Source organism: Magnolia sinica, chromosome 15, assembly GCF_029962835.1.
Source record: "Magnolia sinica isolate HGM2019 chromosome 15, MsV1, whole genome shotgun sequence".
In the NCBI taxonomy this organism is placed as follows: domain Eukaryota; kingdom Viridiplantae; phylum Streptophyta; class Magnoliopsida; order Magnoliales; family Magnoliaceae; genus Magnolia; species Magnolia sinica.
In genome coordinates, this window is record NC_080587.1 from 76,000,972 (window position 1) to 76,021,857 (window position 20,886).

The window sequence follows — 20,886 nt, forward strand, 5'->3', positions numbered from 1 at the left end:
GATACGGACGCCTTTCTCCCCTTCGTAAATATGTGTGAAGTCGTTTAACGTGGCCTGTGAGAAGATGAAAGTAAAAAACCAAGAAGGTAGAAACCAGCGAAACATTCTATTTAGATGAATGCAAGTGTCGAAATACGTAGGTACGGAGGCAGGTTGGCTTGGATGTATTGCTACCATTCCGAGTCCTTTTGCGAGAGTTCTCATGTCAACTCGGCACATAGAAGAGACCGTCACACACCCGTCCAACGTTCCTCCGACCTAATCCTCTTTACTTAGCGCGTCAATAATCAGATCATCCATGGGCTCAGATCGCCGAACAAAATTTGAGCCGTGAGGTTGGCTTCGATGATAGCTCAGTTAGCAATGACATTAATGAACAAAATCTAGTAATGCACAACAGGAGTAATTCCTAACACATGATCTCTGGGTAATAGCCGATGACTGTACACGCGTGGCTCTCGCGTAGTGGCGATGACCATGCCGAGATTATCAGACACGTTCAGCTTGACCGTAAGCTATAAATATGAATCATTTCTACAAGAACAAGTACGCAATATCTAGTACTCTCACCCTACTATACACTACTTAGACCTGGTTTCCTAGCCTGACTTTGGCATCAGAGGGTCCCCTACTCTAGCCAGGGTCTCCTTTGTCTTCCATTTGTGCAGGACTAGGGTTCACTTCGAGCACACGGAGCTCGATGGAGGGTGATCCAGATTTTAGCATTAACATTTTGGCGCCGTCTATGGGACATCAAATAAAATGACAAGAGAGCTTTACCAGAAATGGCGAGAGGAAAGAAGAAAGCGCTCCCCGTAATGACTATGGAACCTGAGCTGAGCGAGAAACCTCACTCGTCTTCGCTATTGCATACCGAGTCAGCTCCGTACAGGGCCGTCTCAGTGGACCCGAAGCCGATGAGGTAAATACAGGGTCTTGCATGGTGAGGTACAAATGTTAAGGGATGAGATCAACCAGATGAAAGAACAGCAGGGAAAACAACCGCCTCTCAATCCAGAAGAGATGGGCCCTGTGGCTGAGGAAGAGCCGCCACATGTGAGTTCCCATGCCAGAGCATCCTAGAACTTATCTGCTCAAGCCCCGAATCCTACACAGCATATAGAGCTGACCTACATATCTACGACCTCAGCGATAGCCTTAATTGACCTCTGCCACTAGCTGGAGAGGAGGAGCAGAACGCCTGAGGTTGAAGTTCCTTAGGAGACCGTGGCAGAAAATCGGAACCCATGGGAAGCTTAGCTTGATGAGCTTCCGAATCAGATCAAAACCCTGCAGCGGAACTGCAGACCTCGGCTTCGACTGCGATGGAAGTGATGATGGAAGAAACTGAACCTCCCTTCACCAGAGACGTTATGAGCGTAGAAATGCCTCCGACGTTCATGATGCCTCCCACTGCTCAGTATTCGGGGTCCGATGACCCCACAGCACGTGGAATCCTATCGCTCATGGATGCAAATTCAATCTGCCTCTGAGGCGATGATGTGTCGAGCATTCTTGATAACTCTTATTGGGGCCGCAAGGAATTGGTATCGACGGCTCAAGCCGAGGTCAATCAACACCTTCGCCGAGCACAGTAGGTCGTTCCTGATTCAATTCATTGTCGACAAGAAGAGTCAGAAGCCATTGACCCACTTGCTACCCTCAAGCAAAAGAGCAAGGAGTTATTGAAAGACTACATCTCCCGTTTCAATGAGGAGGCCCTACAAGTAGATGACTACTCTGACAAGATGGCACTATCTGCAATGATCAGCGGACTTAAGGAAGGGAGATTCCTGTTTTCGATAGGGAAGAACCCACCTTCAACTCTTGGTGAACTTATCAGCCTTGCACAAAAGTATACAAATTCTGAGGAATTCTTCAGCTCACGCAAGAGCAACTAGACCTCCGAGCCCTCATCTAAAGGGAAAAGGTGGAGGGACGAAGTGTCACAACACATGGATAAAAGGAGGTTGGACAACAATGCCTCCCAGGATAGGAGGCCGAGCAGGAGGCCCAAGAGCAAGTTCATCTCGTACACTCCTCTCAACACGTCTCCAGAGTAGATCTTGCTGGACATCTGAGATCAAAGGCTATTGCATTGGCCGAGTCGCATGAAGATAGAGGCAGGCCAGCGGGACAAGCCCAAGTATTGCCGCTTCCGTCGCGACCACGGCCACAACACTAGCAACTGCATCGACATAAAGGAAGAGATCAAAACCCTCATTCGCAAAGGTCATCTACGCCAGTACGTGGCAAAGCTGCGGATGAGGCCATGGAGATCCGAACGATCTATGGTGGCCCATCTAGTGGTGGAGATTCGAATCGGGCTCGCAAAGCCCACTCTAGGAGCACCGACCCCAAGCACTACGTCTACTTGGCCGAAAGGCCAGGGAAAGAGCTCCGAGTAAGCCCTTGTAGCCTTATGTTTATAGAGGATGATGCACGAGGAATCCAGCATCCCCATGATGATGCCTTGGTGATTGCGATGACGATAGCCAACCACAAGGTCTACCGTATCCTGGTCGACACTGGAAGCTCAGCCAATATACTGTACTCGGAGGCATTTGACAAGATAGGGATAGATAGGTCGCACCTCTGACCTGTGAAGACTCCGCTGCACGGATTCGCCGGAGATAAGGTGATCTCTGAGGGCACTATTTCCCTCCCAGTTACAGCGGAAGAAGGGCAGAACTAGGTGACTCTGTTGGTAGACTTCCTAGTGGTAAATGTACTATTAGCGCACAATGCCATCATGGGGTGGCCATCACTTAACGCCATGAGGGTGATCGTGTCCATGTATCATCTGATGATGAAGTTCCCTGCCGAGGGAGGGGTCGGATATGTCCTAGGAGACCGGCGTGAGGCACAAAGATGCTATTCGGTAGCAATGAGAAAGGGCTTCGCAAAGCAGGCCCTCATAATAAGTGTACTCGACCCCAGAGAAGACAATCCTATAGAAGACTCCCTCACTGAAGAACTTGTGACTGTCCCACTCGAGGATGCCGATCCGAGTAAAACAATTCAGATCAGGTCGTTGCTGAATTCCAAGCAGCAAGTCCAGATGCTGACCTTCCTTTGATAGCACAAGGACGTCTTCGCATGGTCGCACCAAGACATGCCGGGCATCTCTCCAGAGATCATGGTCCACAAGTTGAATGTGGACCCAGAGCACAAACCAGTGAAACAAAAGAGAAGAGCGTTCGAGCCCGAGAGGTACGCAGCCATAGCCGACAAGGTGTAATTTTTGAAAATCGCCACGAATAATGGCGGTAGATGAAGGCAACAATCTTGAAAACAATCCCTTTGGTCGCAATTTCTTCCCGCTTCTTCTAACCCTAGCTGTTGAGGGACTTTCGCTTCAGGCAGCCATGGATTTCGATTCCATTGATAATTTGCTCAGATCCAGTGTACTTCCTCTCCTCTCCATCCTTTCATCCTCCTCTTGATAATGCTCGATTTCTCAGATTGAAATTTGAGCCTCTTATCTTGGATTTCAAGGATTCTTCATTTATCTTTTTGCATTTCCTATTAATTATAGAATTCGGTGGTTTTCAAATTCACAGAGCCAATTGTTGTACTGGCTTTCTAGTTTGTGAAACAACTAGCAGGAGTTTTATTTTATTGTGGGACTCATTATCTATCTATGTACTAGAATAAATTTGTACTCTAATCATTTGAAGAAATGCTTCAAACCAGACCCTTTTTGGATGAAGCCATGCTATTTGTATGGTTGGATGGGCCACAAACAAAACATAGATACTCTTATATAGCAATATCATAACCCTTTGATCAATGACTCTTTTACATTTAGTCTCTATATTATTTTTTTTCTTTTTGTTGATTGTCCTATTGATGATCAATTGCAAGTAATATATAGCCAATGGTCCTGTGTGCAATGGGAAGAAGTCTGATGTTATTTTTTAATGGAGAAGAGCAGTAATATTGGTCTTCATTTTTTTTAATTGGTAAAAGTTACATGCATTTTGAGGTTTTAGGAGTTTAAACTGACACCCTTTTGTTTTCTTTTGTATTGATTTTTGGGGATGGTTTTGCCATTGCAGTTGGACATATAACCACAGGTTTGGGTATATGCTTTAGGTTATGATATATATATATATATATATATATATATATAACTTTTGATAGGGTGATACTAAAGGACTTGCCAAGGCTGGCGATAGATTTGGCAAAAAGGATGTGGACGCAGTGCAGGCTGGCCCTAACAACCAGGTGGAATTTAATAGACCCTTATGATTTATTATTATTATTATTATTTATTTATTATGATGTTCACATCATGTGGTTATAGTAGATTTGAGTGTTATTTGCATGAGCTTATCATGATGTCTTCTAATTGTTTATGTGGTAAATGAATTTGCTAGATTGCTCATCAGCGTTCTTTTACTCAAGGAATGAGCTATATGCATTCTCAGGTAAAGATTTCTTCTCAATATCACTTGCTTACTGAAAATATAAATCTTGAAATTTGATATTGTATATACTATTCAGTGGCATTTTTGTATGGATGCAAACCTTTTTATTTCAAAGGGCATAAAGACTTGATTTTGTAGGAAGCCAAATCCTTGGAGAAAGATTCTATTTGTCACATTTGGGCATGGGAAATGTGATTATGTTGAATCCATAAAATTTGTTTGGATACTGGGAAAGAATTGAAAGGAATTCTATGGTGCAGGTACCTATTTTTTTAAAAAATAAATCAAAGAAGTGACAGTTGGGAAGGAATCCATTTGCTTGGAATTTCCAATCGAACTTGTGGCTAGGAATTAAAAAACAATGCAAAATGCTGGAATTTCTAACTGGAAATCGTTTCTAGGCTTTCCCAATCCCAATCACAGGAATTTACCCCTACTTAGATTCTATTTCGAGGTGGGTACTTTTCCAAGGAGCCAAATGACCCCTTACGATCTTTGATTTTCTTTTTCTTTTTTTTCTTCTTTTTTTCTTTCTTTCTTTTTTTTTTTTTAATCCATTTTTTATGACGAGGGGAAGTAGGTGGCAATTTATGATATTGATTTCTAATGGGCTTATGTAAATTTTTTTTTTTTTTTTTAAGTTTTGGTCTCTTCTTGTACCCGTGAAGTTTCTGACCATAAAGGATTGATTTCTGTTGGACTTGCTGATTGAAAGGAAAGCAGAGGTCTTGTTATGTTGTTCATGCAAATTTTTCTCTATTTGTTTTGCTCTTCAGCCTCTTCTTGAACTCGTAAAGCTACTGGTAAGAATCAACATCATAAATTGCTACCTACTGCTCTACCTACTGGGAATGGTTGGCGAATGACAGATGGTTTAAGCTAAATGAGCAATCACCGAACTTTAAAGTCAACCTCTTGGATGATTAGATCCTACATCCAGTTTACAGGTGGGATCCTCAGATGAACTGTCAAGATGACCATGTGCATGCGCTGCATGTATGTTCTTGATAGCCCTACACACAATCTGTGGGCCCAAAAAATCATATAATTCCACCCTTTTGAAAAGGGTTTGTTTCCTATCTGCATGGATAGAAAACATTCACTGTGGAATGTGTGATGATGTAGACTGTCCATCTAGTGGCCTACAAATGTACAGGAGATGACCCAAGGTTTTCACTGATTGCACAATCCTAACCATCCAAAGACCCTACTGGTGCTCTGAAAATTGATGACTAAAACAAAAGAGGACTGATTCAATTTCATTAGTAAAACTCCAGTATTAGATCTTGTATCTTGGATTGTTGATCTTTTCTAATATATTAGTTTGGAAGATCCTAACCACCTCTCTTAGGAAAATTTTCAGGTGAATGTGGATTGTGGCTGTATTTCTCTTCTTAACCTGTCTATTTCCAGGTCAGAGATTAAAATGATTGTGGGATCCTTGCAATGAAGTATGTTATTCTTAGAACGTCCAAGAACAATTGGGGGTGAAATCTGAATATTTTTATCAAATAAAGAAGTTTGGAATTTCAGTTTTTGATTACTGGTATTGAGAACTTGAATGAGTAATTGAAAATTGTACCATATTACTAGTAAAAGCCATTTACTAGCATGCCTCACAACAATTCGAAATCAGGTAACAATAGCAGGATTAAATGGTCTGGAATTGCATTAGATGGAATTAACACCTTTATTGCACAATGATTACATGTCTAGAAATACCATGGTATTTCCATTGTCCAATCCCATGTTTAAAAATAGATTTAAAATCTTACAGATTTGAAGGGAAAAATACTTGGAAGTTGAGGTTCTTTGAGATGATTTGATTTTTAAGGCTTGTATGGTTGATGGGGAGTTCATTCCTTGGTCTTTATGTTTTTCGGGTGATGTTAGAGTTGGCATAGTATTTCATAGGGAATGGTTAGATTTTATGTAATCGTTCTTGTTTTTAACAAAATGATTAGCGGATGACATTATCTTCTATCTGCAACTCATATAGAGCTTTGGAATGAAAGACACGAAAGAAACATTCTCTTACTCCCATCTTCCTTCGTAATGCAGGTTAACTCCATTCTACAAGTATGCTACTCGCTGAAGTTTGAATTAGGTTCCTTTCTCTAATTTTTTTTTTTTTTCCTTGCTTTTTGAGAGTATACTGAATGAGTAACTTCTTCCAAGCATAGCAAAGCAACTGGAAACATCTGAACCCCTGTTCTCCATCTGATATTTATCTTCTTTATAAATTAACTACCATTTTGATTATTTATGTGCTATAACATTTGGCATTTGTGTATTTAAGATAAAGATGGTCTGTACAAGGTTTCTAAGTCAGATATTATGGATGATCATGTACACATGGAGCCATGTGTGCCAACTCATTGCTTGGATGAGAATGGCTTAGATGCTAGCTTGACAACTAATGCTACAGTGAATGGATGTAATGGTGATGAAAACAAAGGAAGTGGAATCCTAGCATCCATTGCGCATGCATTTCCATTTTGAAAACGTGTTGAACAGAACAGCTGGTGGTTTCGTTCCACCAGCCTTTATGTGTGCACATTCTTATTGCTTATTGTCTAGTTGCATGATCTATGACATTGTTTCTAAGCTAGGAATAACCACATGCCATTTCCTCTTTTCCTTCTTATATTTATGTCACTTCTTCCGACATAGGGAAAAGAGGTAAAAATAACAAATTGAGAAGTCATTTCTAGTTCTGCCTTTTCAGAGACCTATGGCTAGAACTTTAAATCCTTTCGTCTTGTACTTGACACATGATTCTTTTTTTCTTTTTTTTTTTCAATTTTAATTGTTGTAGGCCTTAAACATAGGTTGTCACTCTTATGCAGGTTTCAAAAGATGGCTCAAATTGAGTAGGCTAGAGCACCTTGACCTGAGCTTTAACTCCAATGAAAACATTCTGCCCTATTTGGGTGCACTTTTATCCCTCAAGAGCCTAGTTCCAAGCTGGAATAATCTGAAAGGATCGCTTAAATTATGGGGCCCACTATAGATATATGTATCTTATCTACATTGTCTGTCTATTTGTTAATATCGTTTTAGAGAATGATTCTAAAACTATACCATATTCAAAGCTCTAGTGGACCACATCATAAGAAATAGTGGGAATAATGATGTCTACTACTGAAACCTTTCTACTGCTCATAAGGTCACACAAACATAAATGAAGGAAAAACATAAATATCCGTAACTCCTGTGGCCGCAAGAACCTTTCAACAATAAACATTTAATTCACATAAGATCACTTCGTCCGTGTCTTCTGGCTTTATTTGAATGGCAAATAAACATTACGTGGCCTTTTGAAGTTTTTTAACAGTGGAAATAAAATGACCAATGTTTCCTATTGTTTCCTATGGAGTGGTCCAACTGAGATTTGAATCTACTTCCTTGTTGGGCATCATATGCATCATATGCATATACATATGAATTACATCACGCCTAAAATGTGCTGAAAATCTGATGGACGGCATAGATACACAACATATGCATCAATGTGCTCCCTACGCTCAGGGAAACATCCAGTGCAGTGTTCTCATGTAAACACCTGATCGGCTCCCGGATTGCAAGCATATCCTTCATTCTGGTCGGATCACGGGCCTTATGTACACGTGTCAAAGTAACAATCTAAAACTTGTGTGTGCGAATAGAAATCCAAACACGAGTAGCCATCAGCATTTATCTTCGAAGTGAAGGTGGGGCCCAACTGCTCTGCTCTTTGTAGGTTCTTCTTCATGATGTCACTGCCAAAAACAATCCATTATCGTCACAGCTGTAATAAGATTATATGGCATTATCATTAGCATACCTTGTCACATCAATTTGGATAAGCTTTTCAGTGTCTTTGCATTCTGTGAATTTTTCCTCATATTTTTTGATTTCATCCATGTTCAACCAGACTAAAGTCAATAAGGCTTGGTCTAGTTACTGAGTAGCTTTGTGTTTTGAATTGACAGTTTTTGAGTTCTGATAACTTATTCATCATACTAGTTGCTCCTTCAAAGACAATATTCTGGTTGGTGGATTTTTTATGGTTGATGCCTCATGTTTTGTCCTGCCTAACAGGTACGTGTATTCAGTCCAGCTCCTTCAAATTGTAGGTGGTTTATTGCTGTCACAAATATTGCTGAAACTTCTTTGACTGTTGATGGTGTTGTGTAAGGAAACTTCATTTTCAATTTCCGACTGCAAACTGTTTGTCTTTTGTATGTATGTATGTATGTATTGTTAACTTCACTTTGTTTGTCTTTGAAGGATGCTGGCCTTTTTAGATCCAGCAGCTTGATCAAGGACAAAGTATGCTTTCTGATTGCATCTATCTCTGGTTTCTTTAAGTGCTTCAAGTATTTGGGTTCTGACGTTGCATTTTCTTTCTGAACAATATATTCACCATTATTGAGTTTAACAATGCAGATTTGTAGTCAACGTTTTGTGCTATAGTTGTGTTTTCTGGCATTGCATGAGTGGAAATCTGTGATTATTCTCTACCAATATAGATTGGATATTTTTGTGCTTGTTTGGATCCCCCACAAATTCGGATAGGGTGGAGTGTCATTTCTGCAAGATTATAATGCGATAATTGCCTCGGCACTTTGGGCACGTTTGTGGGGATGGACTGTTTAGGATGTCAAATTGCAGCTACATTTCTTTCTAGTCCCACTTGAAAGTATGTAATTGCAATTTAGAGAGCACAGCCTCAATATGAATGCCAAGGAAATTACAATTCGCTTATTTCCACTAATAAAAATTGCATCGGATGGTGCATCCAAGCGCAACCTTAAGGTGCCCAATGACTTGTGGACTTGTTGAGAAATTCGTTCCGATCTGTAAATTTATTCAATGTTTTGTCATTTTTTGGTGTTGGGTGACAGGTGAACTTGCTATTGAGTAAATGGATGAAGGATCCCGAGAAGATATTCTATGGAAACATTGTTGCATATATGATGCCGCAATGCTTCCTGAAGTTAAAAAGGACGAGCTTTCAAATGTGATTTGGAGGTAAGGTTTCCATCAAAGCCAGGTCAAGTACTTGAACAACATAAATCTTTCATTTTAGAGTTTGGACTGGATCACTGATGGAATTTATTGTAGAATTCTGGAATTGCATTTTTCACCTTATTTTAGTAGTTAATTAAGAGTGAACTGATCTTGTTACATAGGTAGCAATGCTTTTGCATGATCGTTTTTTGAAAGATAATGCTATCACATGATTGATTTTCTAATAGCTTATTTCTCTCTCATCTCATTTTGTTGTTTTTAGTTGTGTTATTGGATTCACAATCTCTACCTTGTTGGCAATCCTTTCTGTCAGGACACTGGAGAGTTAATATAAATCAATGCTCTTTTCTTTTCTTCTTCTTTTTTCCCCCATTCAAATGTGGGCTTTTCATATGAATTGCTATGTTGACTCTTAAAAGAAAAAGTTACATTGATGTCTGCATGCTTTAACAATCTTTAATGATGCCATTGTAGGAATGTTTTCTCTGATGATAGTTCCGGGATGCCAAATACTGCTGCACTCAGTGCAGTCCAGGCATGTTCTTTTCATCCTCTTTATTCTTCACTTAAATAAGGCCATGTATTCTAATCGTGGTTTGATTGCTTTCGTGGCATCTTATGCATGTTAAATGTACCAAATGAAGACCATTCATTCGTGATGATGCCTCCTCAATGTAACTGACCGTGTAGACTAGCATGGCCCTAATAAGAAGCTTGGGCTTTTTAAAAAATAAAAATATTCTTTTCTTTTTCTTCTTCTTTTTTCATTTCCTGACCACAGCAGCTTCTAATGAATCCATGTATAGAAACTACAATACTCAGATACTTGTGTTGGATCAAGCTATCTATATCAAACTCAATTAGGACTCAACAGATACTTGCGTTGGATCAAGCTATCTATATCTATATCCAACTCTGAGGCCAGTAAGTAACTAACTCAGACCCTTTCCTTTTTGTGTTTGATTGCAGCACTATTGCTTGTTTGCTTTCTCATTTAATGAACTTGCTCTTACTTATAGATTAGACTTGTATTGAATAATTTTAGAAGATTAGTAAAATCCTGAAAATATTAAGCATGCATTGATCAAAAGCAGAGTTCCCTGATACGCAGTTTACTTCTATATCGATTTGATTTTCTGGGTAGGCTTAATCTGCTGGTTGTAAGTTTGTTAAGTCATTGACATTCATTCATGGATTAATTAGTCTATGCAATTTGCAACCCAGCTCGGTGATACAAAAGTATAATGTCTTAATGAGGTTCGCTAGCCTACATTCAGCATACATGCTAATGTAGCAGTTAGGGGACATTTGATTCATGCATTAGGTGACGTGAATTGTGCCGATGACCCGGCATAAAAAGTCAAGCTGTTCCACTCATGATGTGTGCCACATGTGTACATTAATGTAGACGCTGGGCAAGGGGCAGCCTACCTGATGAGTTGACTGGCTTGATTTCTATTCTGGGCCATCTTTGTAGTGGGCTTTACCGTATGTACCACTTGGATGTCCCAAGTATGTGCCAGGTTGGCATCTGCTGCAAGTAAATATGCTTGGGGGAAATTGTCTTTATAACTTATTATGTTTTAAATTATTATCTATGTTATTAACTACATAAATCAGTATTATTCAGCACATGCATGGTTTTATAGGTAGATACTGGCACCCAAATTGATCTTAAGTTGCCAAATAATTCAAAATTGAGTCACATGAACTGAATTTATTCTAAAAATCTACAATATATTCAAACTTGAATTAGATCTGATTTTAATCCCATGGAGCCAATTTACATCACTGAGCTGCATTGGAGTTAGGTCACCATGGTTGGAAGTGACATGAGTTAGTTAGGGGTGCACATCCAACCGGTAGAACCGTGGAACTGGATCGGAACCGTTGGATCGGTCCAGTTTGGTCCGGTTCTAGACAGCACCGGTTCCGGTTCCAAAATTTCAAGAACCGTTGGATACGGATCGGTTTCGGTTTAGGGCCCTGTAGAACCGAACCGAACCCTTGATCTGAACTGTCGATCCAAACATTGGATCCGAACCTTTGATCAAGATATGACTTTAAAAAAAAAAACCCTAATCTAATCTCTCTCGCTCGACTACTGCCCCTGCCCTACCCTTGCCCTCTCTCTCGCCGACTTCCGCCTCTTTCTCTCTCTCTCTCTCTCTCTCTCTCTCTCTCTCTCTCTCTCTCTCTCTCTCTCCGTCTCTATTTGCTTATATCATACACACACACACACACACTCTCTCTCTCTCTCTCTCTCTCTCTCTCTCTCTCTCTCTCCTCTCTCTCTCTCTCTCTCTCTCTCTCTCTCTCTCTCTCTCTCTCTCGCCGTATCTGGGTGTTGTTGCGGCACCTGTAAACCCCTGCCTATATCTCTGTGGCGCCCAGGCCCCTGCCCAAACCCCTGACTGTATCTCATTTATATTTTGAGCATCTCTTGACCTTTTGTAACACTGAACAATTTCAGTTTCAAATATTCAATCTAGTTTTTGGTTGGCAATATGATGTTTTCAATTTGAATTGAAACAATCCATCACAATTACTCTTTTTAATTAAATATATAACAACATTTCATGGAAAATTTGTAGCTTATGCATTGATGTTGGCAAGTTCAAACTTGAAACAACTTGATTTTTAGGCTAGAACTGTGAAACCGATCCGGAACCGAACTGTTTTTCATGGTCCAGTTCCAGTTCGGTTCCAGGGTACCAACGGTTTAGTTCTGGTTCCAAAAATGGTAGAACCGTTAGGAACAGTTCGGTTCCAGTTTCACCCCAGAACTGGACCGAACCGACCCGTGTGCACCCCTAGAGTTAGTATACAAAGGTGAATCGTCGATCATCACAACCACATATATACCCACAGAATTTTCCATGCATCAATTTGTTGAATTCTACTTTTTGACTTCTTTTTTTTCATTGTATGCAGGATTTTAATCAATTGTGCCTAAATTTAGGCCTACAAGCACTTCAGCCTTTTGACACCACTAGTGCTAGGAGTAGACCATATAGAGGATTTGTTTTTTTATTTATTTTTATTCAAGACCATTTTCAATTTATTGTAACAAATATTATATATTTTTATTATGTAGTAATATAAATTTTGTTTAATATTAGTTTTAATTGTATTGCATCATTTTTTATGTTTCAAATATTAAAAAACTACATGTTTCAATTGAATTATATATAATAATAATAAATTACTGGCCTGCACTGGGCCCTCTCAAATCTATACAAAGACTTTTACCGACGCTTGTATAGACCTTTGGTAGCGCTTTTCCATGAGTAAAAGTGTTCAGAAACCAACGGGCGCCGAAAAAGACTGCACCATTACCGGCGCTCAGACAAGCGCCGGAAAAGTTTTCCCGACAAACTCCTTTACCAGCGCTTGTCTAGCGCCGCTAAAATTAATGCTGGTGGTTTTAAAACCTTTTGCCAACGGTTTTGACTGTCGGTAAAAGTATCTTTCCTTGTAGTGATAATATACAAATAAAATAAAATAATGTACAATTTACACTTCATAAGTAAAATATAAGAGGATATTATCTGCGAATCATAAGAAGTCACAATCCACATTTTACATATACAATTTAAGAAACTATAATATCTAAATTACACTTTACAACTCACAAAGTACAATACCAATTATACATCCAAACAACAATTCAAATTATAACATAAGGAAATACATTCCATATCTTACAAATGACTACAACATTCATTTGTCAATTTAATCTTTATTAATGTATGATGCATGAAATACAATCAGCCTAGGGATGCACATTCAGTTGAACAAATGAATGAACCTTTTAAACAGTTGGCTCATTCATGTAAGAGAATGTGTTTTTCAAATAATCAGACTCATTCAAAATGCAATAAAAGTCGTTCAAATAGTACACTAATCTTTCAAATAGTAAACCAGACACCCGTTAATGCTCACGTGCCATGTATGCATGATCAACCCATTATTTATTAGTCCAATTTACAATCAGCACATCATACAAGCTCAAATCTCACCATGGGGGTCATCACCCAGCATAGATCGACAGCTTAGGCATCGTTTCCCATATCACCATACCGATCTCATGAGACATTAACACAGAATTAAAATACACTCAAAAAATTATAAGTAGTGATTGTAATACAATATATTCATGATATTCCATTTGCATAAACCTCTGCAAATAGTGACCACTCATGATTCAACAAGTAGACATTACCATCACAATTCTGGGTATATTTTCAATAAAAAAGTATCCTCTTAACAAGCCACATTGATACCGAGTCCATCCAAGGACACCATCAAATAATACAATCCACAAGCCGTAAGGGCATAATAACCCACTAAATGGTAAGTATATGACCAAATAACATTTAATTCTTTTACAAATCGACCACTAGTTAGAGGAATCTCCGATGTACATACCCATCAACATATAGCATTAGATTTCTAATACAACTCATTAGCACAAATAAGTGAAAAACTAAACCACAATTAATTCAACCCTCCAATCATAAATAAACATAACTTTCATTAACTTATAAGTGTATCAACAAGATTCAAATAAGATGTTTTACTTAATTAGAGTAGATAAATAATTTTACAATATAAAGCATATCAATTCTACAATGTACACAATAATTCAAGTCACATCCTAAAACATATATAAAGTTAAATGAAACTAAATCATTCATATAAACTAGACTGAGCAATAAGTCAAGTACGAAAGACAAATAAAAATAAACTAATCTAATTATTGTAATGGAGAAAAGTTTGAAGGGTTAATCCTCACCTTTAGGTCGAATTCCTCTCAACTAGGGTTTTGAAGGTGTGAACTTGCTTTAAATCAAATCCAACCCTACTTAATGACTAAGTCCAACTTGGAAGTAACTCGGTAGAAGGCTTTGAGATTTTTATTTATTTGTTATTATTTTTTTTAAAAAAAGATTTGATCTAATTGCTGATGTTAGATCAACCCCTAACCCAAAATGAGATCTAACTTGCTAACGCACTTAATGAAACGAATTGAGCTGGCACCTATACCGAGTTGATAATATGTTAGACTTGACTTGATTTGTATAAACCCAGTTGCACACCGAATAATTAAAGATATTACTGTTTAAATAATGACAAGACGATTTGAAAAATCTCACCAGCTAGCACATCAATGAATGATAATCCGACTAAGCTCAAAGACATGAACTAAGCCGACCCTATAGTGAAATGGAGCAAATCGAACAAAATTGATTTCGATCTCGAAACTCACAGCGTCAACTCAGAACAATCCTCTAGGGAAAACTCGAACTCATTTACTCCCTAAAATCTTCAAGTGTTGTTGAATAGGAAAAGGATCCAGGCCTGATTAGAATCAAACCTACATCAGGTGAAACTCACTGAGTTAATGCAGCAACTCAGAAAAACAAAGAAAATGATTTGGTTCAGCCAAAGAACCCCCTGGCTCGCTGGATCTCAAGTTAATCTAACTTGTTCTTCTCAAGTGGCTGAACAAGATTCAGACTAACATGATTGAACTCACCTCCAAAATCGCCCATAAGACTTAACAGAACCGACACTAAGCGACGCTAACTTAGTCGACTCGCTTGTAGACCCGACTGCAACACAATAAATAATTCTACCTTCGATTCTTCTACTTTCTCTTTCTTTTTCTTCATTTCTTTCTTTTTTCATTTCGGCATGTTTGGAAAAACTATCCGACTCATCATAACAACTTAGCAGGTTGTTGAGTTGACTCAATTCAACTCAACAACACTCGATCAAAGGCATAATGATTTTCACCATTATCTTTCGATGTCGATCTGAACTGTGATTTGGAATTTGTCCACACAAACAAATTTGGTCTAGTCTTTGTTAAACGATTCTATATTCTAAGGCCTACTGAACGACTAACTTGGATCTTAAATATAAATTTTATCAAAATCAAATGATAATTGCGATCGGAGAAGATGAACTGGCCTTTAATGGTGGATCTTAAATATGTCTGCCTATGGATGGCATGGCTACACATGTTTGGAATTAGGAATCTTCTGGATTTTAATTCCTTCTTTTTAATAGAAAATTATTTTTTAGTTTTCTAAAAGGAGAGTTGGCACATATAGTTCATGTGATGAGTAAAAGAGTACAGATACATGCACAAAGATAAAGAGATTGTCTTTAGTAGCATATGATCCATCCACATGTTTTGTGGCCCAACAACCCAATAGATGCATTGATTGGCATTACACGGTCATCATAGCGTTCCAACGTGGCTGTTTTTCGATTGACTCGCGTATGTTAGGGCCACACACAAAGAAAAGAAAAGAGACAAAAGTGAATTAGACGAATATAGAAAATTAATAATAATAATAATAAGATTCTGAGACATAGCTAAAACCAAAGCCATTCATATTTATAAACATGTAAATTTTTAAATTTTCTGAGAAATCATTAATCTATATTGAAAATTTCATTTAATATTCCATGAAATCTAAACAACCATGATTCTCCTTAAACTAATTGCATTGGAAAATACGTCCTTGTTCTATACTCATGTATAACAGAGATTATTATATTTCAAATAATATAAAATAAAGGCAGGGAACTTCCCTATTCTGCATCAGTTTATATATGTTTTATATATTTGGGGACCATGTTTGTTTTATTGACGACATTGATTAGATGGTACTGATTGTACTTTAAAAAATCCCCAAAATTGGTAGATCCTAACTGTTGAATACAAACAATGGAAAGGTTGGAGTTGAAATTTTTGGTATATTTTTTGGGGGTGTTCCATTCATGATCGGAGCCATCAGATCAATGGCTTGGATTAGCCAACAGTGGACTCCACATGTAAAATCTAGGTGTACAACAGGGAGCTTCCCTGTGTGCTCCGGGATTAGTGTAAGTTATAGTACTCTGAGGCGCATTAGGACACTTAGATGGTCCAATGCATTGATCTAGACTGTTCATTAAGTCGAAAGAGAATTTCATGAGCTAGTTTACAAACATCACACCGATCAGATAAGTATTAGCAATTTGATCAATGGAATTTAATGTGGACGGTGAAGATCATTTACCCAAAGTTAGGTTCATCAAAATTTCGATCCATCTATTTTTTATTTTTTTATGACTCATCATAGATTGGTTATGATTCCAAAGAAACACTTTGGTTAGGTAATTGTAACTATTCCATCCATGGCTTGGAAAAATAATAACTACGGAAAAAGAAGGCAAAATTTCAGATGGATTGGATAATTCGATTGGTTTTATTTTTGTGTGGTCCCCCAAAAATTGTGTTGTGAACTCAATGGACGGTTCAGATTGACGATTGGACTATCAAAGTAAACCAATCCAACTAGGAGCACTATATACTATAGTGGACTCAGGGTATATCCTAAAAATAATAATAATATTTTTATTTTTTATTTTTATGTTGTGACGTGAGATGATGTTTTCTGGTAAAGCCCGCACCCACTCTCCACACATACCTTTAAACGCCCGGCAGGTTGGCGAGCGTGCGGAAGATGCCATCACAGGGACTGCCCCTGTAAAGCAATAAAATAAAATAAAATAAACAGATGGTTTAAAAAATCTTTCCAACGGCCCAGATTCAACAAACACCTGTACGCCACCTGATGAGAAGGGTGGCGGTTTAACTTTTGTATATTGACATCCTCGTGATGGGGGCCATCTTATTCACTCCTCTGATGTCCACACGTTTTTGCCATCTTGGCACGTGTGGTGCGTGTGGCGCTAGTACATACCCATGCAAGTGACAACAAACCACCACCAGGTATTTAGATCCATTGATGATTATATAACCAACCAATGGATATCACTCAACTCTAAAAATCAACGGTTACGATCATCGATTTAACATGATCATCACATAATAAAAAATATTAATGATAGTATGGACGGTTCAAATCGTCCGACCATTTCATCACGTGGGCCGCAGTGGTGTCGATACACCGGATTATGGATCGCGACAGACGCAGAACGATATTTTCAGGTATATGGTGGCAGGTGTACGGACGCTCTTCTTACGTGTTCTGATACATATGGGCCCACTGGTAAAGGATCAAATAGTTGATCTGGTGCGCCCATCATGGATAGGTGATGCTTTCCAAATCTTCTAGATCGGGAGATCCCAGCCCTTAGAAGATAGAATATTGAGGGCCTAGCTCTTCCTATCTGGGAATTTTCTCAGTTATCCTTCTTATCCATGGCGTGGTCCATCTAATCAACGGTTTGGATCACTGAACTATGGGCCAACATGCAATTCTGTGAGTGAGACTAAGAGATGATTATTATCAACCGTTCATTTGAGGAGCTTCCAAGAATCCACGTTCAAAACGCAGCAGTTTACACATGCAAGATCTGGGCCATTCATCAGGCAGGGCCCATCTGGGCCATGTTTACAGAATTAAGTGCTCGAGTGCTAAAAATGGCTGTAGTTTAGTAATACTACGTGGCAGCAAACTTAGAGAATGGACCAGCCTGAAGAGACACAGACCGTTCATTTGGGATCCATAACATGGATGGATGGACCACATTAATCGGTGAATCCTAGCCACTGCTTGTCAAAACTTTCAAAGATTACAATTGAGTTTTTAGGCGAAAGTCGAGCCAACGGCCAGATTCAAGGGGAAAGTTCTATCAACGGCTGTCTAGGATTATTTGACCAATGTGATAGCCTATTCCAGTAGACCCCAGCAGATGAACGCTCCAGATTTATACATGCATACCACCTGTCACTGGATTGAGTGCTTTATACGTAGCTTATATATATAGGCCGCAGATTCAGTGGATCTGAGACCACTGAGGTTGGTGGATCCCTGTGAGGGCCCACCGTGATGTATATGTGTAAATCCACGCCGTCCATCCGTTTTGCCAGCCTATTTTAGGCCATCACATGAAAAAGAGTGGGCATTGAACGCCCACCATCAATGTAAGCTGGGCCTACCATCATGATTACCTGGTACGAAAATTTGGCAGATTGGCTCACCGAACGGGACACAACATCAAAATCAATGAACAGCCAATGGTATGAGTAGTGTATTGGTAAGGCCCACCCAATATGTGGATCTCACTGATTTTCATTTCAATCGATCATCATAGTGTGATCCACCTTTTAGATGGATTAGATTTTTTATGCATATGATATGTTGGTAGAAAAAAGTGGCTGTATGAGAACTTCTGGTACAGCCGTGGTATCATAGAGAGAGAATATTCCTGGAATATTATATTTGAAAATCCTGACCAGACGCCGGACGATTATATACACTTACAATTACAAAAATTCCCATCATGCCCCCAGAGAAGCCCGTCTTAACGACGACCTCCTCCGTCTCCCTCCGGCCCATAGCCTCACCACGCTGCCGTTAATCGCCGTTAAATCTTGGCACTGGTACCACCCAAAATCCCCTGTTCTCACAACGGGCAATCCAGCTCTAACCCCAAAAGGCCAAACGCCGTCAAATACTCCGCTAACGCCGTTACATTCTCCAACAACGCCCACCTCTTCACCAGAAACGCCGTCATACCGTTCGTCGACGCCCTCATCTTCGCCAGAAACGCCGTCACACCGTTCGTATTCGCCTTCCTCTTCATCTGACGCGCCGTCATCCTCCTCGCAGTAATACGCCGCGAACTTCCCGGCCTTCCGTACGACGTTATCGCTGACGGAGCAAACGGCAGGATACTCCGCGTCGGGTTTCAGGGGCACGGACGGCGTCAAATCTAACGGCGTCTTTTGGGGTTCTTCAGGTTCGCTGGATGCTGCGGCTGGCGGTGTCGGATCTTGAAATGACCGAGGATTGTCGGAATTTTGCCGGCTTCGAGAACTGACGGCTGTGATTCGCCAGAAGCTGAATGCGGCGGTCAGTACAGCGATCCAAGTCCAGAAGCTCCTAGCCGTGGTTAGGTAGTAGTGGCCGAGGAGGAGCGCTTCGAGCGGGAATCCCAACACATCCATGGTTTTCTGAGAGAGATTTGGCAGTGATTATGGGAAAATCGGAAGTTTATTTATGGAGGGAGTGGGATCATCTGGGCCGCCGAATATTTCGGCGCGAGAGGATCTGATTGGAAGATGCCGGGAATCGAGATGGGAAGATGCGGTATAAAATGCGTAACAATCATTGAAGAATTGATTAGTATTCTGCCGGAATATTGGATATCGTACGCATGCAGATGTCAGATTAGGTGGGCGCGGGCGCAAGGATGCTGGGTGGGGCTGGTGGGCCTGGTCTGGGATGCGGAGAGAGGAGCTTGATTTTCAGCCATTTATGAAATCGTTAGGTGGGTGAAGGCGGGTTCTGCATGGACACGTGTCAGGCTCAGGCTGGTTGGTTCCAACAGGCGGAGAGAATCCTCTTTCCTCGAAAAAGACCATCTTATGTTATAGGATGCGAAATATGCGGCCCACCTGGATCATTGTGGAGTACTCCTACGTACCGGCGCATTATAGCGAAGCGCAGTATTGAACATTTCGGATGAGAGGAAGGACCCCGTATAGAAATCGGATCACACTGAGTAAACTCTGTTGGGCCCACTATAAATTCATGTAGTTTATCGACGCCGTCCATCCGTTTTCACAGATCATTTTAGGGGTTGATCCCAAAACTTAAGTATATCAAAAGCACAAGTACACCATACCAAAGGAAACATTGGAAGTATTGATTTCCACCGTTGAAACCTTTCTAAGGCCCACAGTGATGTTTATTTGTCATCCAAACTGTTCATAAGATCACACGGACATGGATGAAGGGAAAACACAAATATCATCTTGATCTAAAACTTGTGTGGGCCCCAAGAACTTTTCAACGGTAGACTTTAATTCACACTGTTTCAGGTGGTGTTGTACACTTGAGCTTTTTATATGATTATTTTTTTGGTTTAAAGGCCTAAAATTACATGATAAAACGGATGGACAGAATTGATACAATGCATAAATGACGGCGGGGCCCACAGAGTTTACACAATCCGCTTCCCCACATACATCCGCTGTATGGAAGCGGATTGGCTGGTGTACCACACACCAGCTATATAGCTGCTGTAGGTACGTGTCGGGCGAAGACGAGCACTGACTCTCCTCGAGCTCCGAGTTGTAGGATCGGTTCAAAGGAGATCAAAGTTACATGGGCCCCACAGTGATGTATTTATTATATCTATACAGTTTATCTATTTTTAGAGATCATTTTAGTGCATTATCCAAAAAATGAATCATATCCAAAGGTCACCCCTGGACCACACCACAAATAGCAGTAGAGATAATGATTTTCACCATTAAAAAATTCGTAGGGCCCACCATAACATTTATTTTGCATCTAATCTAGCCATAAGGTCACAAAGACCTGAATTAAAAGGAAAAGCAAATTTCATATTGATCTAAAACTTCAATGACCCCAAAAAAGGTTTCAATGGTAGACGTTCA

General features: G+C 39.8%; 1 protein-coding gene and 1 long non-coding RNA gene across 2 annotated transcripts; one reads left to right on the forward strand and one right to left on the reverse strand.

Annotated features, from left to right (window-relative positions):
- Positions 1 to 9,036: 9,036 nt before the first annotated feature.
- LOC131227906 (uncharacterized) lies at positions 9,037 to 12,666 on the forward strand. Its single transcript, XR_009162589.1, has 3 exons — positions 9,037 to 9,449; positions 9,924 to 10,373; positions 12,384 to 12,666. It is a non-coding gene; the product is annotated as an uncharacterized LOC131227906 (long non-coding RNA).
- Positions 12,667 to 18,670: 6,004 nt separating this feature from the next.
- LOC131227025 (uncharacterized) lies at positions 18,671 to 19,506 on the reverse strand. The gene has a single exon (XM_058222710.1). The coding sequence runs from the start codon at positions 19,426 to 19,428 to the stop codon at positions 18,760 to 18,762; it is 669 nt and encodes a 222-aa protein (XP_058078693.1). The 5' UTR covers positions 19,429 to 19,506; the 3' UTR covers positions 18,671 to 18,759.
- Between the last annotated feature and the right edge of the window lie 1,380 nt (positions 19,507 to 20,886).